Here is a 19,337-nt window from a genome sequence, read left to right as displayed (position 1 = left end):
GACATATTATGAGGGAGAGTTATTTTAGCAAAAAACTCATTTTTAACTTGGTTGGTGGAGGGAATTCCAAACGGCAGGATAGGAAGGATAACGAACGGGCGTCCTCAGGATAAAGCCCTTGAGGGCTCGGTTTCGAGGTCTTGAAATCAAAATCTTCAGTCACGCTTGTGGACTTCAACAATCCACGTGTAAACTAAATAAGAGGAGTCCACAAAACCTTATCCGTGCACATAAAAAAAGTAAACTAGTGCCTGAAATACTAGGTCGGCTGGTCGAGTACCCTAGGAAAGCTGCTGTACAAACTAAAGAGGAATTATTTCCTGCTTCGACATCACACAACTAATTTCCTAAATCGATTAATCATTAATCAACCTAATCAGATCATCAAGTTTGCTTTGATTGATTAGTCATTGACTTGGGAGTCTTGGACTTTGTGATATTCCTGATTACAAGAGTTTCTTAAAAACTAAAATAGTTGATTCACATGCTTATTAATTACTTTAATAGGACAAACGATAGAGATGACTCGGCTGATAATCGATTGGGTTAAACATGTGTTCAAAGTTCGATTCTAACTCTAAATATATTTTTATCCAAAATGATATGTGTCCATAATCTAGGTGTAATGAGAAGAAATGTGGGGACCATTTAATATAAAATGGTCCCCCATACTTCTCCTCATGTCACCTAGATTATAGACAATTATGGATATGTATTGCTTCCGTATTTTTATACGGTATTTAAAAAAAATACTTTAATCAGTCTTCAAATTATTTTTAACTATGATCAGTCTTCGCATGGATTGTCGAGCCCGGTCTAGCCAGTGAGTTAGGGCCTTATGTTTCTTTTAATGGGCCTGATCCTAGTGCGTTAAAAATCAAAAGCCCATCATAGTTTTCCGACGTGGGGGTAGATTTGAGCTTATCCCAGGCCCAATCTATTAGGTTTAGAGCTTTTAAAGTTGAGCCCAATCTTGTTCCATCAATGACCGTCTCCCTCGCGCTTCCCCTCTTTCACAAGTCTCAAGTCTCGACTCTCCTCGCTCTCTCTCTCTGCTTCGTTTTTCTGAGCGGCAAACCTACTTGACTGATAATGGAGAAGAAGAAGCAAATCAAGCAAATCAATAGTAGTAGAATAAATTCTCAGAACAGAAACTTTCCTTTGCAGCCGAAGAAGAGCTTTGGAGTCGGCATTGAAGAGGGTTCTTTCTTAGTTGGTAACGTAATAGAGAAAGGAATCTCAGATGATCCATTCGACTCCAACCCCAACCGCAAGCATACTCCAGGCCCTAAACCCACTGTTCTTCCCTTCCCAGTTGCCAGGCACCGCTCTCACGGACCCGTAAGCAATTCACTTCTTCGTTACCATTGAACTCTCTACTGTTTCTTTCTCCTTTGTTGCTTTTGCTGTCGTTGTGGCTGCTGTTGTTTTTTTGATGCATTGGGTTGAAAGACAACGTGTTTGTTTGTTTGCTTAGCTTTCTTTTTGGTTTTAATTACTTTTGAACTTCTGCGGGAAGATATTGAAGGGCCAGTTCTTTGCCAATTCTATGAATAAATAATAAAATTTTGTATTGATTCAGTCGGGGTTCTTGAAAAATGCTGAACATAGGTGATCATGATTGGTTAACAAGAAGCATCCAGCTAATTTGAGTGGGATGGTCTTTTACTTGAATTTGGTTACATTGATGCAGCATTGGGGTCCATTAGGCCAACAAGGGAATGATCATCATGATATTGATGGAGAGGGCGGTGAGGACGATGAAGAAGATTATAATCTTGTTGACCCACACCCTAATGCAGTTTTTGCCAATCCAGTACAGAGGAAGGAGAAAAAGGGCTTAAATTTTAGAGAGTGGGAAGAGCTAAAATCAAGTGACAGTTCTCTGCTGAAAAATAAAGTGAAAGAGAATAGGTTAAATTCTGCAACGTCTGAAAAACTTAGGAGGGAAAGAGAGGCAAAAAGTGGCCAATCTCCGGCAGATTCAAGTGCTTTACATCCTATGGAAATTGATATAGAACCGAATTCTGACTCTTGTGTGCTTGTGACTAAAACTGAGGGGATGATCAATGAAATGAGTTCTGGCTCCCTTGCTTTGACAGTGGAAAGGGAATCAGATAACTCACTTTACATCCCAGTCCAGGATAACATTAGTAATTCCTGTTCCATCAAAATGGAAGTTGAAGCTGAATCTGCACCCATAAGAAGGGAAAGTGGCGCAACAAGTTTGTCACGGCATGATAATAAAGAAATGCAGTTAAAGAAAGTGAAGGATATGGATTGTGGAGAACTGCATATGGTGGAGAAACAAGAGCAGAGGCCATCAAGTTCAACTCCAGTTTCCAGTTTGAAGTCATATGAACTTGGGAATGAACAAAAGCCAATATCTCTTGAGAGTGAGATTGATTCTGAAAATCGTTCTCGCTTACAAAATATGTCAGCTGAAGAGATAGCAGAAGCACGTGCTGAGATAATGGAGAAGATGGACCCTGCATTGCTCAACTTACTAAAAAGGCGGGGCGAAGAAAAATTGAAGAAGCAAAAGAGCTCAAGAGCAGATATGGCTATCGGAAAGAAATTGGACCAGTTTAGTGGCAATACCAGGGATGTTTGGACTGAGAGAGTTGAAGCTGTTAGAGAGTTAAGATTTTCATTGGATGGGGATGTTATAACAAATGAGAATGTCCAGATGCCTGACAATGGTAAAGACAACTTCCTCTTCATATTGTTACTAATGCTATTTGTTTAATGGCATTTCTCTGTATACATGACGATTGGCTTTATTTGTCTTTCATGCATTATTGGTACTAAAAATAAGAATCAGTCGCTTATATTTATGATTTGTCACTGACAGTCAAATTCTCTGATGATTACACTTCTTGTGAAAAGTGTTATGGATCGTCTAGTAACATTTGTTAAGCGAAAGTAACTTTAAAAGTAATGAGGTATAAATCATCTCACAAGTTTCTTAATTTATTCAAGTTGTGATGAACTGATGATTCCTTTCATCATTCAGCAGCCCAGATCTTTGTCAGTTTGATATCACTGACCACTTCAAATAGTAATTGCATGCCTGTTTTAAGAACACAACGGCTTTAGATGATTTGGTCATTCAGGAAACGCTGTATCCTTTACTTCAATTTGTTTTTACTTATCTTTCCCATTGCAGGCAAAAGTTCTGCTTACCATAGGCATAATGCTGAGGATGTCACTGATCGTGACTTTCTCCGAACTGAAGGAGACCCCAGTGCTGCTGGCTACACAATCAAGGAAGCTGTAACATTAACTAGAAGTGTGGTTAGTTCACATTTTATTTTACTGCTTTATTCTTGTCTCTGTTATGTGTCCCAGACTAAATTTTTGCTTCTGATCTAGCAATGAATATTATTCATAGTTTTCTAATGAATAATGGGAAATTGATGTTTTTCCTTCCTCATCTTCTGTCATTTTCTTTTATCTGCTTTTCATTTTTTTTTTCTTTTCAGATTCCAGGACAACGAACGCTTGCATTGCATCTCCTTGCATCTGTGCTTGATAAAGCAATACACAATATTTGTCACAACCTGGAAGGTTGTAACATGGGAAGTGCTGGCAGAGTTGATAGGTCTGCTGATTGGCAAGCTATTTGGGCCTTTGCGCTTGGTCCAGAACCAGAGCTTGCTTTGTCAATGAGGTAAAGTGCATTCTTGTTGGTTATTATTGTTTGACTTTGACTAAATTGTCTGCCTACAATTTTTATTTTATTTTCCTTTCTACTCCTTTTTTTTGGATGTCAATTTTAGTATTATTATTGGCACGAGGGGGGAGTCGAACCTTGTGTGCTATTTCAAGTCCTAAGGAGTAAATATAACTAGGCCAAGAGTTCCCTGTTGGAACAGTTGTGTTCAAACATTTATGTACGGCCTATTCAATCATGGGATCTGGTGTTTAATCCTGGAACCTTTTTCCTTTGGTGCTCTCTTTGATGCCCAGATGTCAGTTTTCTTTCCTTGTATGCGGTGTCGTTTATTGGTGTTCTTTTTCTTTTTTTAATGCAAAATTTTTTATTAAGGGGCATAAAGGTTTTGCTTATTGGGGTCACCACTATTGAGCCTTAGGTTTTACTGGCCAGTGGGGGAATATGGCAATGCAATTTACATGTTACTTTATTATTTCAGGGTTTGGATAATCAATCTGCTGCTTTAAAACTTACAACTCGTTGACTTCCTGGCAATTTGAGAATTCTGGATTGTGTTGCTTATTGATTTTGATCACTGGTAGGGTCTTAAGGTTTTACTGGAAAATTCGAATATGAAAATTCATTCTACATTCTGCTGTTCTTGTTAAATAGGATGTGTCTTGATGATAATCACAGTTCAGTAGTTTTAGCATGTGCCAAAGTCATCGAGATCATAATGAGCTGTGATTTGAATGAGGTCTTCTTTGATATCTCAGAGGTAAAGTTTTATTTTTCGGTCTCCTCTTTATTTTCCTTTGCCTAAAGGGGTTTCTGTATATTGGACTTCAATTGCTGACCTGAGTTCTGTGTGTTATATTTTGTTCCAGAGGATAGCAAATTATGGAAAACATATCTGTACTGCCCCTGTTTTTCGAAGCAAACCAGATATTGATGCTGGTTTCCTCCATGGTGGTTTCTGGAAGTACAGTGCTAAACCTTCAAATATTTTGCCAAGTGAAGATTTCATGGATGAAGAGACTGAAGGGCAACATACAATTCAGGATGACGTTGTTGTTGCTGGACAGGATTTTACTGCAGGGTTGGTTAGGATGGGAATCCTTCATAGAATTCGCTATCTATTAGAGGTAATCATGATTACAAAGAGAACAGTTCTCTGTTATCTAAATGCGATTGTTTTGGAAGAGCTATGAAAACTTCTTCTGGGAGGCTTTGCATAATTAGTGAAAAGCCTCCTGAAATTAGGTTATATTACTGCGACTGTGACTGCACCTGGAGATGTTGATGTTTGTTCGCATAGCAATATGTTTATGCGCCCTGTTAAGGGCACTGGTTAAGGAATCACAACGAGATGCCACTTGTCTTAGATAGAAGGTTTCTTGTTTGTCTGAATCACAGTTTGGTGCCATCTTTATAACAAACAGTATCTAACTACACATGGCACAAATTAGTATCTCCTTAACTGGTGTCGTAGGGAAATTGTTAACAAGTCCCTTTGTTTATATCCATGTATCAAAGGCAATTCTTTGAAATACTAAGCTGCCTAGCTACAAGTTATTGAGGATTTAATGAACAAATATTTAGTATGCCTGTGATCTATTGCTGAAGAGTTATTTCTGCATCAATGCTCTAGAAGGTGCCAGATATCAATCCTGGAAGACAATATTCTTGTATGTCAAAGCCTAGTGTATGAAAGGCTGAAAACTGCATGTTCTTGTTGTGATATTTTTTTACTCCCTTTGGTGCGAATTTGAGAATGCCAAATGCTGACGGGAATAATTCCTTTTTGCTGCTCTTCTCGTCTTTTGGTTGTACTCAATGTTGAATTCTTTTGTAAATTCCAAATTGGAACTGGATGTGAATACTTCTTCTTTTTTTGCCCCTTAATGCATAATATATAAACTGTTCTGCTGTGCATAGCTTGGCTCTTAAGCCTTTTGGTTTCTAGCTTTCTAATATATGTTTCTGTCGATGATTTCAGATGGAACCTACCGCGGCTTTAAAAGAATGCTTAGTTTCCATACTTATTGCAATAGCGAGGCATTCGCCAACATGTGTAAATGCAATTATGAAGTGCCAAAGGCTTGTTCAAACAGTCCATGGATTTACTGCAAAGGACAATGCAGAAACTCATCCTTTGGAATTAAAATCTGTTACCTTTTTGAAGGTAGGCCCTTTTTTTCTTTCTCTTGTGGGACATTGTTTGCTTGTAGTGCATAAATAATTCTTTCACTTCTTTTAGATGTCAATAATTCTGGCACTTTGAGACAAGGCAAACTTAACACTTTATTTATGATTTTCCATTCTTAGGTGTTAGTGCTTTCTGACAGGAAAAATCGTACTGAGTTTGTAAACAGTCGGTTTTTCCATGCTGTAACATGGCATCTGTATAAAAGTTATTCTTCCCTAGATCAATGGGTAAAATCGGGGAGAGAAAATTGTAAACTTTCATCTGCTTTGATGGTTGAGCAACTGCGTTTCTGGAAGGTCTGCATTCATAATGGTTGCTGTATATCGTACTTTTCTGAAGTCTTCCCTGCCTTGTGCTTGTGGTTGACTCCACCAACATTGGGAAAACTTGAAGAGCACAATATTCTCTGTGAATTTACTTCTATCTCTAAGGAGGCGTTCCTTGTTCTCGAGGCATTGGCTAGAAGACTTCCTAATTTCTATTTAGAGAATGATCAAACTGATAAAATCTCAGATTGTGCTGGGGATGGTTCAGAAACCTGGTCTTGGAGTTTCGTTGGTGCAGTGGTCAATTTAGCTTTAAAGTGGATGGTATCAATTGCCGATTTTTTCAAGCAGAAAATAGAAATCCAAGGATACCTTTTTTCTCAAGATTCATCTGTCACTCCCTTGTTGTGGGTACATTCAGCTGCCATGTTTATGCTTTCTGGAGTGCTTCAACGAGTGATCCCAGATGGAGGAGTTAGCCTGCACGAAAGTGACAAGCAGTTGCCATATTTGCCTGAATTTGTTCCTAAAGTTGGACTTCTAATTATTAAGCATGGAGGTTTGAAATTTATGGATTCTAATGGGACAGATGGTGCAGACTTTTGTGGAGGAAGCTCCTTCATTGAATTCCTATGTTATATGAGACAACAACCTGAATATGAAAGGTCATTAGCTTCTGTAAGTTGCCTTCATGGTCTGATTCAGGTAACAGTGGCCATTGATCACTTGATCCATTTAGGCAGGAATGGGGTTCGGTGTCCTTCCCAAGAAATCAGTTTATCTAGAGAGGAGAAGATACTTGAGGACGGGATACTGAAGCGTTCGCTTGTTCAATGGAGACATGTGCTAAATCTTTTTATGAAACTGGTTGCATCAGAATGGAACTTTATCCAGTCCATTGAGGTTTTTGGTAGAGGAGGCCCAGCTCCAGGTGTGGGAGTTGGCTGGGGTGTCTCTGGCGGGGGATTTTGGTCCGTAACTGCATTGTTGGCCCAGACAGATGCAGGCTTTTTGATTGACTTGCTTGAAATCTTCCAGGTGGTTTCTGTCAAGGATTTACCTTTAGAGGAAGACATGATCTTTACCGCACAGAAAATAAATTTTATATTAGGAATCTGTTTAATTGCTGGCCCAGGGAATAGGGTAATTTTGGACAAGGCATTAAGTATTTTGCTTCAGGCCCCTGTGATGAAGAACCTTGATCATTTTGTCCAGCGTTTTATCCAAGCCAATAGAACAAAAACATTTGGGTGCCAGTATACAGAGGATGATTACCGATCTTTTAGTGTCATTTTAGCTTCTCACTTTAAAGACAGATGGTTGTCTGTAAAGAAAAAAATCAAAGCTGTGGATGCCAGAAGTTCTTCTGGCAGAAAAGCGAAGAAGAGTAATGTTTGTCTAGACACTATACACGAGCACTTGGACACATCAGATATAAGAAGTCCTGATCATTACACTACCAATGAAGTAGTAGAGTGGGCTCACCAGAGATTGCCTCTTCCCATGCATTGGTTTCTTAGTCCTATCTCAACCATATCCAACACTAAATGTGCTGACCTTCAGATGGTTTCTAATGTACCAGATCTTGTGCAGGAGCCCAGCCATAGTCTTGAAGTTGCCAAATGTGGATTGTTCTTTCTTTTGGGTATTGAGTCTATGTCAACATTCTTACCAGCTGATGCCCCCTCCCCGGTTCAGGCTGTGCCATTAACTTGGAAGTTACACTCTCTATCTGTGGTATTGCTAATTGGAATGGGTGTGCTTGAGGCAGAGAAGAGTAGGGATGATTTTGAAGCATTGCAAGAGCTCTATGGACAGCTTGTTGATGAAGCAAGGTCTGCTAGAATTGCTGAACTCAGATTGGAGAGAGAAAAGAATTTAACCCCAGAAACTAGGAAGTATGACGTGGAATTTCTAAGGTTTCAGTCAGAAATTCATGAGAGTTACGCTACATTTATTGAAACTCTAGTGGACCAATTTGCGGCTATATCTTATGGTGACATGATATATGGCCGGCAAGTTGCAGTTTATCTACATCGTGGCACTGAAGCTTCTGTGAGACTCGTTGCCTGGAATGCATTGGCTAATGCTCGTGCTCTTGAACTTTTGCCCCCTCTAGAGAAGTGCTTTGCTGGTGCAGAAGGATATCTTGAACCTACCGAGGTATGTTTACTGACTTTTAGTTGTCTACAAGACCAAGAGACAAAGGGGAAAGAAAGGATATTTGTCGTGTACATTGTCCTCTTGCTTTTTGTTTGAGATATATTTTCTGTTACAAGCAGAAAAATGATCCATCTTTGTTGCAATGCCCAAACATTATAATTAAAATAGTTGCATCTTGCAATACTTAAATCTATATCAACAAAATGATTACTATTTTGTTCTATTTTTCAGTTACAGAATGTCTAGGGAACTAAATTTTATAGTTGCATAGTTGTAATTAGATGAAGGATGAACCTCGGTGCAGTGGCAAAATTATTCGTTATGACCTATGTGCAATAGGTTCAAACCACATAATTAGCCTCCCTACAATTGAGAGTAAGGCTGAGGCTGTGTAGTCATGCCCTTTCAGGTCCCTCGGTGTTGTTTCATTTTCCTTTTTATATTTGTAATACAATATAGACAGAGGTTGTGGCATATTTTGTATGCGTCAGAAAGGTACAAGCTTATCTGTATTTTCTTCATTATTGCTTGGGGACAATATGGAGATAGAATTTGTAGACACACACTAGTTAATATCATTTGGGCGATTCTGTTTTATGCAGGACAATGAAGGTGTTTTGGAGGCTTATGTGAAGTCATGGGTTTCTGGAGCACTTGACAAAGCTGCAACTCGAGGATCAATGGCGTATGCACTGGTTCTACACCACCTTTCATCTTTTATTTTTCTCCTCAAAGCCAATGATAAGATAACACTGCGGAATAAGCTTGTGAGGTCTCTCTTGCGAGACTATTCCCGGAAGCAGAAACACGAGGTTTGAAAATTTTCTTTCTATCTTTTGAACTCCATCTTGGATCAAGAATTTCGATAATCATTTACATGGTATAATATGTCAGCATCAGTATGCGGAGAGATGGTGCGAGAAACCTGACAATTTTTTTTAACTAGGAAAAGAACGTAATAAAAAATGAAAGTAAGGGATTGAGAGTTCTAGGGGTGCAACCTAGCGGTCACATGTTCAATTCTTAGAAACAATCTATGTGGAGGTAAGGTCTGCGTACATGTGCATGGACGATGTTTAAAGAAAAGGGGGTTGAGAGTGGCATGTGAACCCTAGGTTGTGGATATTTGGATTTTCCTAGTGGCCAGAGATTGAAAAAAATGGGATAATTTGTGGTTAAGTGACTGCTATTGTGCGGAAAAAATTGTTCTGGTAGAACACGATGATTTTATGGTGGGAAAAAGAAGGATATCGTCAATTATGTTTATCTGCAAGTAGTTATTTATCTTCCTCCTATGTTTATCAGATTTCATATCGGGTTAAGATTTCTCTAATGGTTTTTTGTGCAATGAATGACAGGAGATGATGTTGGAATTTATTCAATATAACAAGCCATCTATGCCCCAAATGTCTGACCACAGCCAAGGTTCTGTACAACAAGGGAGCATCATTGGGGACAGGTTTGCTGTTTTAAAGGATGCTTGTGAAGGAAACTCCTCTCTTTTGAATGAGGTTGAAAAGCTCAGGTCTGCCTTTTTAAATTAGAAATAATAATGTAACTCATATGTATATGTATAGGAGCAGTTGGAAATAGAAAAGAAAGAAGAAAAAAGTAACATGGAAGATATGTTGTTAAGGCGGACATGATCTTTTGCTTTTGTTTGTCTACCTTTTTTTCCCAGTTTTATGTGATTATGCATCTATGTTGTCCCGTCGTCATACATTATCTATGGACTCTAGTTCATGTCAGAGAGGCCTTTTGTAGCATTGATACATGCCGGAACAGGGGTGGCTAGGGCTGCCCCCGCTGTAGCCCAATTTTGGGCTTTTTAATTGAAGTTTTAAGTGTGTAGTATTGAGTCTAACGAATCCAATGATGTATTTTTATTTTGAACTAAAAATTATTTTCATCGCAGAAAAGGACAATGCTCTGTGTTTATATTCAATGGTTCAAATTTTTTTTTTTTAAATATTGAATTTGATTTTTGTTTTGAGGCTTTGCTGAAACTATAGCGGGGGGAATTAGGGATGTCTATACGGTTTTCGGTTCGGTTTTTAATCATAACCGAAATGTTCGAATCGATTTGGTTATGATATTCGAATCGATTCGGTTATGATATTTTAGAATCCATAATCGAACCATATAGTTCGGATAATTAAATCGAAATAAACATATTTTTCGGTTCGGATCGGATCGGTTTTCGGTTTTTGAAGAAATGAAAAAATATGAATAAATCTCAAATAAAGTGAGAAGATGGCCATGATCGACTCCAACTCCATCTAACAAAGTTTGATAAAAATTCATGTTAATGATAATAAATATATTATTTCATCACAATTAAAGAAAAATAAATTTACAAGATCGAGAGAAATAATATGATCAAGGAAAAAAAGAAAAGAAAACATATATGAAAATGTCTCCCCACTTTCACTTTAGCAATAATCAATCTTAATTTATATGAATTTTAAAATGATAAGGCCATCTTGAATTTCAACTAATCAATCTTAATTTATAATTTATGTAATGATTAAGTTAATTGGTATATAAATTTATAATTTGTTTTGAAGATATAATAGGAGTTTTAATCTAAATATATAACTATATATAATGTATATAATGTTTGGATATTTATATAATATATATAATATAATATATCATATATCATAATGTTTGGATATTTATATAATACATATTAATATTTTTGGGTTTTTCGGTTATAACCGTAATTGAAAAAATATACGAAGTTTTATTAAAATCATAACTATAACCGTAACCATAACCGAAAATAGAATAACCATGGTTATGGATCGATTCTCGATTTACGGATCGGTTAACACCTCTAAGGAGAATTACGCACATGCGTAATGTAATGGAAACATAGCTGAGCGCCTGCAAAAGGGTTCATCTTTTTAAAGACATTACTGTTGGAGTCGGCCAAGAATAGCAAGTTTTAGGTCCTACTGTGTATTTTGAGGCTAATTAATAAACTAAGCAGCAAACCTTCACATGAATCATGCATTATTGTCTTTGTCGTATGCATAACATACAATATAATATTTCATCCTACCAGATCCATTAAACACCAATATATTAGTGCGTTTGAAATGCTATAAACATGTATGACATATATACGCACATGCTCCAATCACATAATTTCTTCCTTTCAATTCACAATGACCTCATTTACTACGTACTAATCAAGCCACAAGGCTATTAGGCTCATTATATATACAGGGGATTATTGGATTCAAGATAACTCACATCCAGAGTGACAATCATGGGAGAAAACAAATTAGATACAAACAAGACAGTGAAGGGAGAAGAAGAAATATGGAGATACGTATTTGGTTTTGTGAATATGGCAGCAGCAAAGTGTGCCATTGAGCTTGGCATAGCTGATGTTATAGAAAACCACAAAACTCCCATCACAGGTTCAGACTTAGCCTCCATAATTGGCTGTGAACCATCTTTTCTCCACCGAATTATGCGATTTCTAGTCCATGAACGTGTATTTAAAGAGGAACCCACGAGCCAAGGCACGATGGGTTATGTGCAAACACCTCTGTCGCGTCGACTACTGAGTCGAGGAGGAGAGAATAGCTTGGCTGATCTTCTTCTGTTAGAGAGCAGCCCTGTTATGCTGGCACCTTGGCATCATCTAAGCACCCGAATACGTGCAATTAGTGCTACTACTGCGTTTGAAGGCGCTCATGGCAAGGATGTGTGGGCATATGCAGAAGCTGATTCTGCTTACAGCAAACTCATCAATGATGCAATGGCTTGTAATGCAATAATTGTAGTGCCTGCGATACTTGAAGGGTGTGGAGAGGTGTTTGATGGGGTTTCTTCATTGGTGGATGTTGGTGGAGGTAATGGCACAACTTTGAGTATGTTGGTCAAGTCATGTCCATGGATGACAGGCATCAATTTTGATCTTCCTCACGTTGTGTCTGCTGCGACAGAGTGTTCTGGTGTTCAACATGTTGCAGGTGACATGTTTGATAATATTCCAAAGGCTGATGCTGTCTTTATCAAGGTTTGTATCACTCTCCCTTATTAGTACCTTAACTTTAGAGAATTTGAACTTACTTTGTTTGATGAATTGCAGTGGGTTTTGCATGACTGGGGAGATGATGAATGCATCCAAATCCTGAAGAACTGCAGGGAAGCAGTACCAAGTGATAAAGGGAAGGTTATAATTGTAGAAGCTGTGATTAAAGAGGAGGGAGGGGACAAGCTAGAGGGTGCAAGGTTAATGTTAGACATGGCAATGATGGCTCATACAACCCAAGGAAAAGAAAGGACTTTGAAGGAGTGGGATTATGTTCTTAAGGAGGCTGGATTTAGCAAATATAACATCAACCCCATTCGTGCTCTACAATCCGTTATCGAGGCTTTTCCTTGATCTATCATGCTATTGATAAAAATGTATTGTGTTTTGTGATTGATCTTTGAACCTTTCTGTAATAGCTTCCTTGTTCATATGGAAGCTGCTTAATAAAATAATGAACATCTTTACCCTTGTTGGTGTTGTTTGTCCTAAAAAAAAAAGGTCTTGTAATGGGTTTTGCATGATTTTGGGAATGATCAAGACTGAGAAAGATATTTGTCTCTTTCTATTTCTACAGCAATAGAAAAATAATAGGAAACTTGAGAGAAAGAGTCGATAGAAAATTTGATGAATGAAATGGTTGGATAGTGACTCTATTTATAGAGTTTGTTGTGGCTCTTCACATGAGACATCATAAGAGGACATGTCTTTACACATCATATCTTTTAATGTGCATAGTCATGTCATTTAATGAGAAGAATTGCATTCAAACTAATAAAACATGTCTTTTCAAAATCGTCACGTCTTTTCAAAATAATGATGTTTGTTTCAAAGAAAAATAAAACTCAAAATAATTTTAAAAAATCTCCAACCACCACCATCTCCATTCATCAGTTTCGAAGGTTAATTCAAGTTGTGCATCAGTTTCGAAGGTTAATTGAAGTTTTGCACAACTTCAGTTTATCAGAAGTCACAGCTTTGGTGAACATATCAATTGGATTTTCACTTCCAAGAATTCTGTGTAGATTCAATGCTCCATCTTCTAACAACGACGGTATAAAATGATATCTCAGTTGAATATACTTTGCGCTTAAATGAAACAAGGTCTTTGCCAAGGGAATAGCATTTTGTTTGTCAATATACAAAATACTATCAACATGCTTCTTGCCCCATTTCTCAAAAAAACTATTCAACCATACCACCTCATTTTCGTCCTCAGTAAGAGTCACATACTCCGCTTTTGTAGTCGAAAAAACAACTATATTTTGTAACTCAGAAGTCTAGCTCATAGTAGTACCACCAACAATATACATGGACGGAGTCACAGAGGGCCCTAGGGGCGCACGTGCCCCCTGGATTTTGACAAACAAAGTACTAGATATATATATATAAGTTTACATAAGTAACAGTATAACGGTGACTGCTCTAGTGGCTATTAACGTTTTAGTTGGGTTCAAGACCCATTCGCCCAGGTTCTACCCTCATCGGCCACTTGCCCTTTTTACTAGGGCTTTTCAAAAAAACCACCAAAATGGAAATCAAAATGATTGGTTGGTTTTTTATAAAACAAAGTTGCACATTTCTCCACTAAAAACCGAATCAAACCGACAAAAAATCGAAAAAACCTACCATTTGGTCGGTTATTTTCATGTTAAAATAACCCCAAAAATCGATCGAAACCGACCGCGAACACCGCTACCTTTTACTTTGTATTTTTCTACTTCATTTATTTTGTGCTTTTTTTAATTGCATTTATTATTATTATTTTTATTTACCCAGTCACCCAGGTTCTACCCTCACCGGCCACATGCCCTTTTTACTTTGTGCTTTTCTACTCCATTTATTTTGTGCTTTTTTTAATTGCATTTATTATTATTATTTTTATTTTGTCTCTTTGTTTACGGTATCAATAATTGGTGATGTTCCTATTGGCTCTTTTTGTTTCTTCATTTATTTTATTTTACCTATTTTAGCCTTTTAGCTTTAGATCAACTATTCCTCTAAGTATTTTAACTAAAAAACAAAAACAAAGTAATACAACACAAACACTAAATTAGATTCATTATATATTGTTAGGTTTTTGGAGTGGAGGAGAGAGTTGTCACAGTAACTCATTTGTTGTATTTCATTCATTTACCAACGTTTACAAACACAGATACATATATAGACAATCATGCTACTCTAGAATATTCCTAGAGACCACATATCCATGACACATGGCTTTAATATTGATCACACATAGTAAGTGTTGACTAACATTTCCAACATATATACAGGGGATTATTGGATTCAAGATTACTCACATACAGAGTACTGCCAATCATGGGAGAAAACAAGTTAGATGCAAACAAGACAGTGAAGGAAGAAGAAGAAGTAGCAGTAGAGGTTGAAATATGGAGATATGTATTTGGTTTTGTGAACATGGCAGCAGCAAAGTGTGCCATTGAGCTTGGCATAGCTGATGTTATAGAAAACCACAAAACTCCCATCACAGGTTCAGACTTAGCCTCCATAATTGGCTGTGAACCATCTTTTCTCCACCGAATTATGCGATTCCTAGTCCATGAACGAGTATTCAAAGAAGAACCCACAAGCCAAGGCACAATGGGTTATGTGCAAACACCTCTGTCGCGTCGACTACTGAGTCGAGGAGGAGAGAATAGCTTGGCTGATCTTCTTCTGTTAGAGAGCAGCCCTGTTATGCTGGCACCTTGGCATCATCTAAGCACCCGAGTACGTGCCATCAGTACTCCTGCGTTTCATGGCGCTCATGGCAAGGATGTGTGGGAATATGCAGAAGCTGATTCTGCTCACAGCAAACTCATCAATGATGCAATGGCGTGTGATGCAAGAATTGTAGTGCCGGCGATACTTGAAGGGTGTGGAGAGGTGTTTGATGGGGTTTCTACATTGGTGGATGTTGGTGGAGGTAATGGCATGGCTTTGAGTGTCTTGGTGCAGGCATGTCCATGGATGAGAGGCATCAATTTTGATCTTCCCCATGTTGTTTCTGCTGCCACAGAGTGTGCTGGTGTTCAACATGTTGCAGGTGACATGTTTGATAATATTCCAAAGGCTGATGCTGCTTTTATCATGGTTTGTATCACTCTCCCTAATTAGTACCTTTTAACTTTAGAGAATTTTGATTGTTTTGTACAACTCTGATGTAGAACATGTTGCAGAAAGGTTTCTACACCTTTTGGATAATACAAAGTTCAAAATTGTCTGGTGGAAATTGAAAACTGAAAAAGTCGGAATTGAGTGAAACTTGGTGGGTTGAAGGGAAACGTGGATTCGCACAGACCAGTTGCTAAGCCATTGGTCCCTAAACCCTAAGTCACTGGCCCCACCATTTTTTGTCCAAATTCCTTTGTTTAAAACTTCAATTTAATGTTTTTGCCGGTATACGAAAGTTTTGTTTATGTCATATCTTTTTATTAGAAGTCTGAATCGCGTTTCGTCAATTCTGATTTGACCCATACATTATTAGTAATGGTGATTCATGGGCGCCTAACCCATTTTACCATTTTTGGCATATTTATCAGTTTTAGGGTTTTCTTTTTTTTTTTGTTTAAATATGATTATGTGCCATCAAGCTAAGTATTCTTGAAATAAAATAAGTCTTGCTTTATTTAGACTTTTCTTTGTTCTTTCTATAGGATATTGAGGTAGTTCAAACCTTTAATACGTTTCCATTAAACTTGCTTTGTTTGATGGATTGTAGTGGGTTTTGCATGACTGGGGAGATGATGAATGCATCCAAATCCTGAAGAATTGCAGGGAAGCAGTACCAAGTGATAAAGGGAAGGTTATAATTGTAGAAACTGTGATTAAAGAGAAGGGAGGGGACAAGCTGGAGGGTGCAAGGTTAATGTTAGACATGATAATAATGGCTCATACAACCCAAGGAAAAGAAAGGACTTTGAAGGAGTGGGATTATGTTCTTAAGGAGGCCGGATTTAGCAAATATAACATCAATCCCATTCGTGCTCTGCAATCCGTTATCGAGGCTTTTCCTTGATCTATCATGCTATTGATAAATATGTATTGTGTTTTGTGATTGATCTTTGAACCTTTCTGTAATAGCTTCCTTGTTCATAGGGAAGCTGTTTAATGAAATAATGAACATCTTTACCCTTGTTGGTGTTGTTTCTCCTAAAAAAAACAAGGTCTTGTAATGGGTTTTGCATGATGGGGAGACTTGAATTCGAGACCTGTATAAGATAGTATACACGTGTCATCTGAGCTATTTGTGGTTTTTCAAAGTTTCTAAACCTAAAACCTAAACCCTAAAATTTTTTTTGATAAATCCTTATAAATTCATGAACGGGAACCACCCAGTATACTTCTAATGTGGGACAATGTGTCTAAAATCAAATTTTTTATAACTAAGAACAATATCATATAAATTTTCCCTTTGAGCATTTTATATGAGTTTAAACTCAATCCGTCAAGCCCACAAGTACAAAAAATTTTCACCTGATGATAAAGTAAGTTAGACCAACACTTAACACATGACCACAAAGGTGAGTGAGAATCAAACTCGAGAGATTAACCACTAAACCATCACCAAAGCGGTATGTGCTTAAAGCCATCCATTTTATGTTATGCATTTCTCCATGGGATTTGGATGTGTTAGGTTCCAATTAAGAAATCCCACTACAAAACATATTAAACATATAATTAACCAAAAGTACTGTTAACTAAACAACAAAGACTTGATCATGAGAGTGCCCCACGCTTGACTTATAAAACATACAGATCGACCCTAGAGCTCAAGCACAAAAGAATGAAAGATGCACATTGACACACGGGCCAACCATCCATAATAGATGGGCCCGTCCATGCCCGGCCCAAGACATGCCACCAGTAACTGATAAAGTTATTTTAGGGTATTCTTTATTTTTGATATGTTGCTCATTTGACACATAAGCAACATTTCACATATAGGTAGGACACACCGTTTGTCACATCATGGATATTTTTCGGTTAGGGTTAATACCACTTTTGGTCACCCAAAGATTTTGGATTTTCCAATTTGGTCACCCAAAGATCAAATGTGTCATATTGGTAACCTAAAGTTTCTATTTGTTCCAATATAGTCTCTCGGGCAGAATTCTACCATTTTGGGCAGTCAACATGCCACATGACACATTGACTGTCACAACACCGTTATATTTTGACGATTTTGTTAGACGGTAAGATGAGTGGATTTAGGTCAATGACGTGGCAATATTTTGCGCGGGAGTGTGGTTATCTAATACTCACAAATATCTAATAATCAAACCCTAAAATCTGAAAAAAGCTCAAAGATTTTCTCCCCACTTATCGTCTCTGGGGTTCCTAAGCGTCGATTCGTCTCTCGAGTTAACCAGTGTCGTCGACATCGCAGAAGAAAGTAGATTTGTTTCACAACTGCCTCTTGCCTCGTCATAGTCGCATAGTCACAGGTAATGATCTTCGTTGTCTATAATTGTGACCATTGCATGGTGATCTTTTGTGATTATTTATGGCCGATCTTGTTTCTAGGTTCATTGTATAGGTATGATGTCATGGGTTGACCATATTAGGGTTAAATATATTAGGATTTATAGTACAATACACGTTGTTGTCAATTTTAGGGGGGATTTGGGTGTTTTGTTCTAATCATGTCTTGTATATTGCTTTATTTTTGTGCAGTAAATGAAATCTGCACCCAGGAGAACACAAGCACCTAATGTCCCACTCACTACTGTGAGTCAGGAGACTCAATCAATTGTTGTGAATACTGGTGGTGATGGTCTTGATGATGATTCTGATGAGGTATTAGATGCATTCATGGAGAGTTTAGAACAAAACGATGTTGGCATAGATGGTGTTGATGTTATAGATGGGGTAGGGGAAGAGTTAGATGCAGAAGGCAGTGATGAGGGTGAAGGAGAAGGGGATGGATCATCTGATGATGATCCAGACTTCAAGGTGGTTTATGAATCAGATAATGAGGATATTTTGTTGTATGAGTCTGATAGTGATGATGAGGTTAGGATGCGTAAGGCTGGAAATGCTAGGTATGATCCTAAGGAAGTTGCTGAGCAGTATATATTTGAACTTGGGATGGAGTTTAAAACAATTTTCGAGTTTAAAAATGCTGTGAGGAGTTATGCTGTTGATGGAGGTTATCAAATTCATTTTGTTAGGAATGAGAAAAATAGGTGTCAAGCCAAGTGTGTTGTTGGATGTCCTTGGAATATTTGGTGGTCCAAAATAAGGGGTCAAGAGACTTTTCAGATCAAAACATACGTGAGGAGACATAAGTGTAATAGGAGGTTGCCAAATAAACAAGCCAATAGTTCATGGCTTTCTCTCAGGTTGGTGGACAAGGTCAGAGGTGATCCTAAGATTAGTGCTAGTGCATTGGTGACCTATGTGAAAGAAAAAATGTCTCTGTCCATTTCAAGAACACATGCTTATAGGAGTAAGACCAAGGCATTGGAAATTATCGATGGCAAGCACAAGGAACAATATGGAAAATTGAGAAGCTACATGGCTGAGATATTAAGGACTAACAGTGGCAGTTCTTGCAACATAATTGTAGACAGGGAGAGGCCAGAAGATCCTGCAGTGTTCAAGAAAGCATATATGTGTTTGGCCCCATTGAGGGATGGATTCCTTGCAGGTTGTAGACCTTTGATTGGCCTAGATGGTTGTTTTTTGAAGACAACTTATGGTGGACAACTACTGACAACTGTTGCACATTATGGATGTAATGGAATTTTTCCAATAGCTTGGGCTGTAGTTGAAAACGAAAATGGAGATTCTTGGGATTGGTTTCTTAGAAAGTTGTTGCTTGATATTGGAGGAATTGAAAGTAGGAGATGGTGCTTCATCTCTGATAGACAGAAGTTATATTTATATTCTTTCAAACATATATTATGACTTGCCTTCTTGTTTTTAATGTTCATATTTATGACTTGGCTTCTTGTTTTTAATAGGGCTTAGTGCAAGCCATTG

At 37.8% G+C, this 19,337-nt stretch overlaps 4 protein-coding genes across 4 annotated transcripts; all 4 read left to right on the top strand.

Moving 5' to 3' along the window:
* Window positions 1-987: 987 nt before the first annotated feature.
* LOC119992052 (transcriptional elongation regulator MINIYO) lies at window positions 988-10,210 on the top strand. The gene is made up of 10 exons (XM_038838658.1): window positions 988-1,341; window positions 1,694-2,702; window positions 3,170-3,297; window positions 3,486-3,673; window positions 4,331-4,436; window positions 4,546-4,803; window positions 5,658-5,843; window positions 5,987-8,296; window positions 8,899-9,108; window positions 9,655-10,210. Exons 1-10 carry the CDS (start codon window positions 1,093-1,095, stop codon window positions 9,838-9,840), a joined length of 4,830 nt encoding a protein of 1,609 aa, XP_038694586.1. The 5' UTR covers window positions 988-1,092; the 3' UTR covers window positions 9,841-10,210.
* A 1,339-nt stretch (window positions 10,211-11,549) lies between these two features.
* LOC119992054 (acetylserotonin O-methyltransferase-like) lies at window positions 11,550-12,908 on the top strand. The gene is made up of 2 exons (XM_038838662.1): window positions 11,550-12,332; window positions 12,405-12,908. The coding sequence occupies exons 1-2, from the start codon at window positions 11,574-11,576 to the stop codon at window positions 12,699-12,701; spliced, it is 1,056 nt and encodes a 351-aa protein (XP_038694590.1). The 5' UTR covers window positions 11,550-11,573; the 3' UTR covers window positions 12,702-12,908.
* Window positions 12,909-14,648: 1,740 nt separating this feature from the next.
* On the top strand, window positions 14,649-16,489 carry LOC119990897 (acetylserotonin O-methyltransferase-like). Its single transcript, XM_038837032.1, has 2 exons — window positions 14,649-15,443; window positions 16,072-16,489. The coding sequence occupies exons 1-2, from the start codon at window positions 14,670-14,672 to the stop codon at window positions 16,366-16,368; spliced, it is 1,071 nt and encodes a 356-aa protein (XP_038692960.1). The 5' UTR covers window positions 14,649-14,669; the 3' UTR covers window positions 16,369-16,489.
* Window positions 16,490-18,029: 1,540 nt separating this feature from the next.
* Window positions 18,030-19,325, top strand: LOC119991437. The gene is made up of 2 exons (XM_038837791.1): window positions 18,030-19,204; window positions 19,319-19,325. Exons 1-2 carry the CDS (start codon window positions 18,030-18,032, stop codon window positions 19,323-19,325), a joined length of 1,182 nt encoding a protein of 393 aa, XP_038693719.1.
* The last annotated feature ends 12 nt before the right edge of the window (window positions 19,326-19,337 follow it).

The sequence above is a fragment of the Tripterygium wilfordii genome, chromosome 22 (genome assembly GCF_013401445.1).
Source record: "Tripterygium wilfordii isolate XIE 37 chromosome 22, ASM1340144v1, whole genome shotgun sequence".
Classification (NCBI taxonomy): domain Eukaryota; kingdom Viridiplantae; phylum Streptophyta; class Magnoliopsida; order Celastrales; family Celastraceae; genus Tripterygium; species Tripterygium wilfordii.
The sequence above is the reverse complement of the archived record's forward strand: the minus strand, read 5'-3'. Positions and strand labels throughout refer to the sequence as shown.

Coding starts and splice junctions, on each gene's coding strand:
- LOC119992052 (XM_038838658.1), top strand. CDS start 1,093: ATGGAGAAGAAGAAGCAAATCAAGCAAATCAATAGTAGTAGAATAAAT. Junction 3,674..4,330: donor GAGCTTGCTTTGTCAATGAG/GTAAAGTGCATT, acceptor CTTGTTAAATAG/GATGTGTCTTGATGATAATC. Junction 4,804..5,657: donor GAATTCGCTATCTATTAGAG/GTAATCATGATT, acceptor CGATGATTTCAG/ATGGAACCTACCGCGGCTTT.
- LOC119992054 (XM_038838662.1), top strand. CDS start 11,574: ATGGGAGAAAACAAATTAGATACAAACAAGACAGTGAAGGGAGAAGAA. Junction 12,333..12,404: donor CTGATGCTGTCTTTATCAAG/GTTTGTATCACT, acceptor GATGAATTGCAG/TGGGTTTTGCATGACTGGGG.
- LOC119990897 (XM_038837032.1), top strand. CDS start 14,670: ATGGGAGAAAACAAGTTAGATGCAAACAAGACAGTGAAGGAAGAAGAA. Junction 15,444..16,071: donor CTGATGCTGCTTTTATCATG/GTTTGTATCACT, acceptor GATGGATTGTAG/TGGGTTTTGCATGACTGGGG.
- LOC119991437 (XM_038837791.1), top strand. CDS start 18,030: ATGAAATCTGCACCCAGGAGAACACAAGCACCTAATGTCCCACTCACT.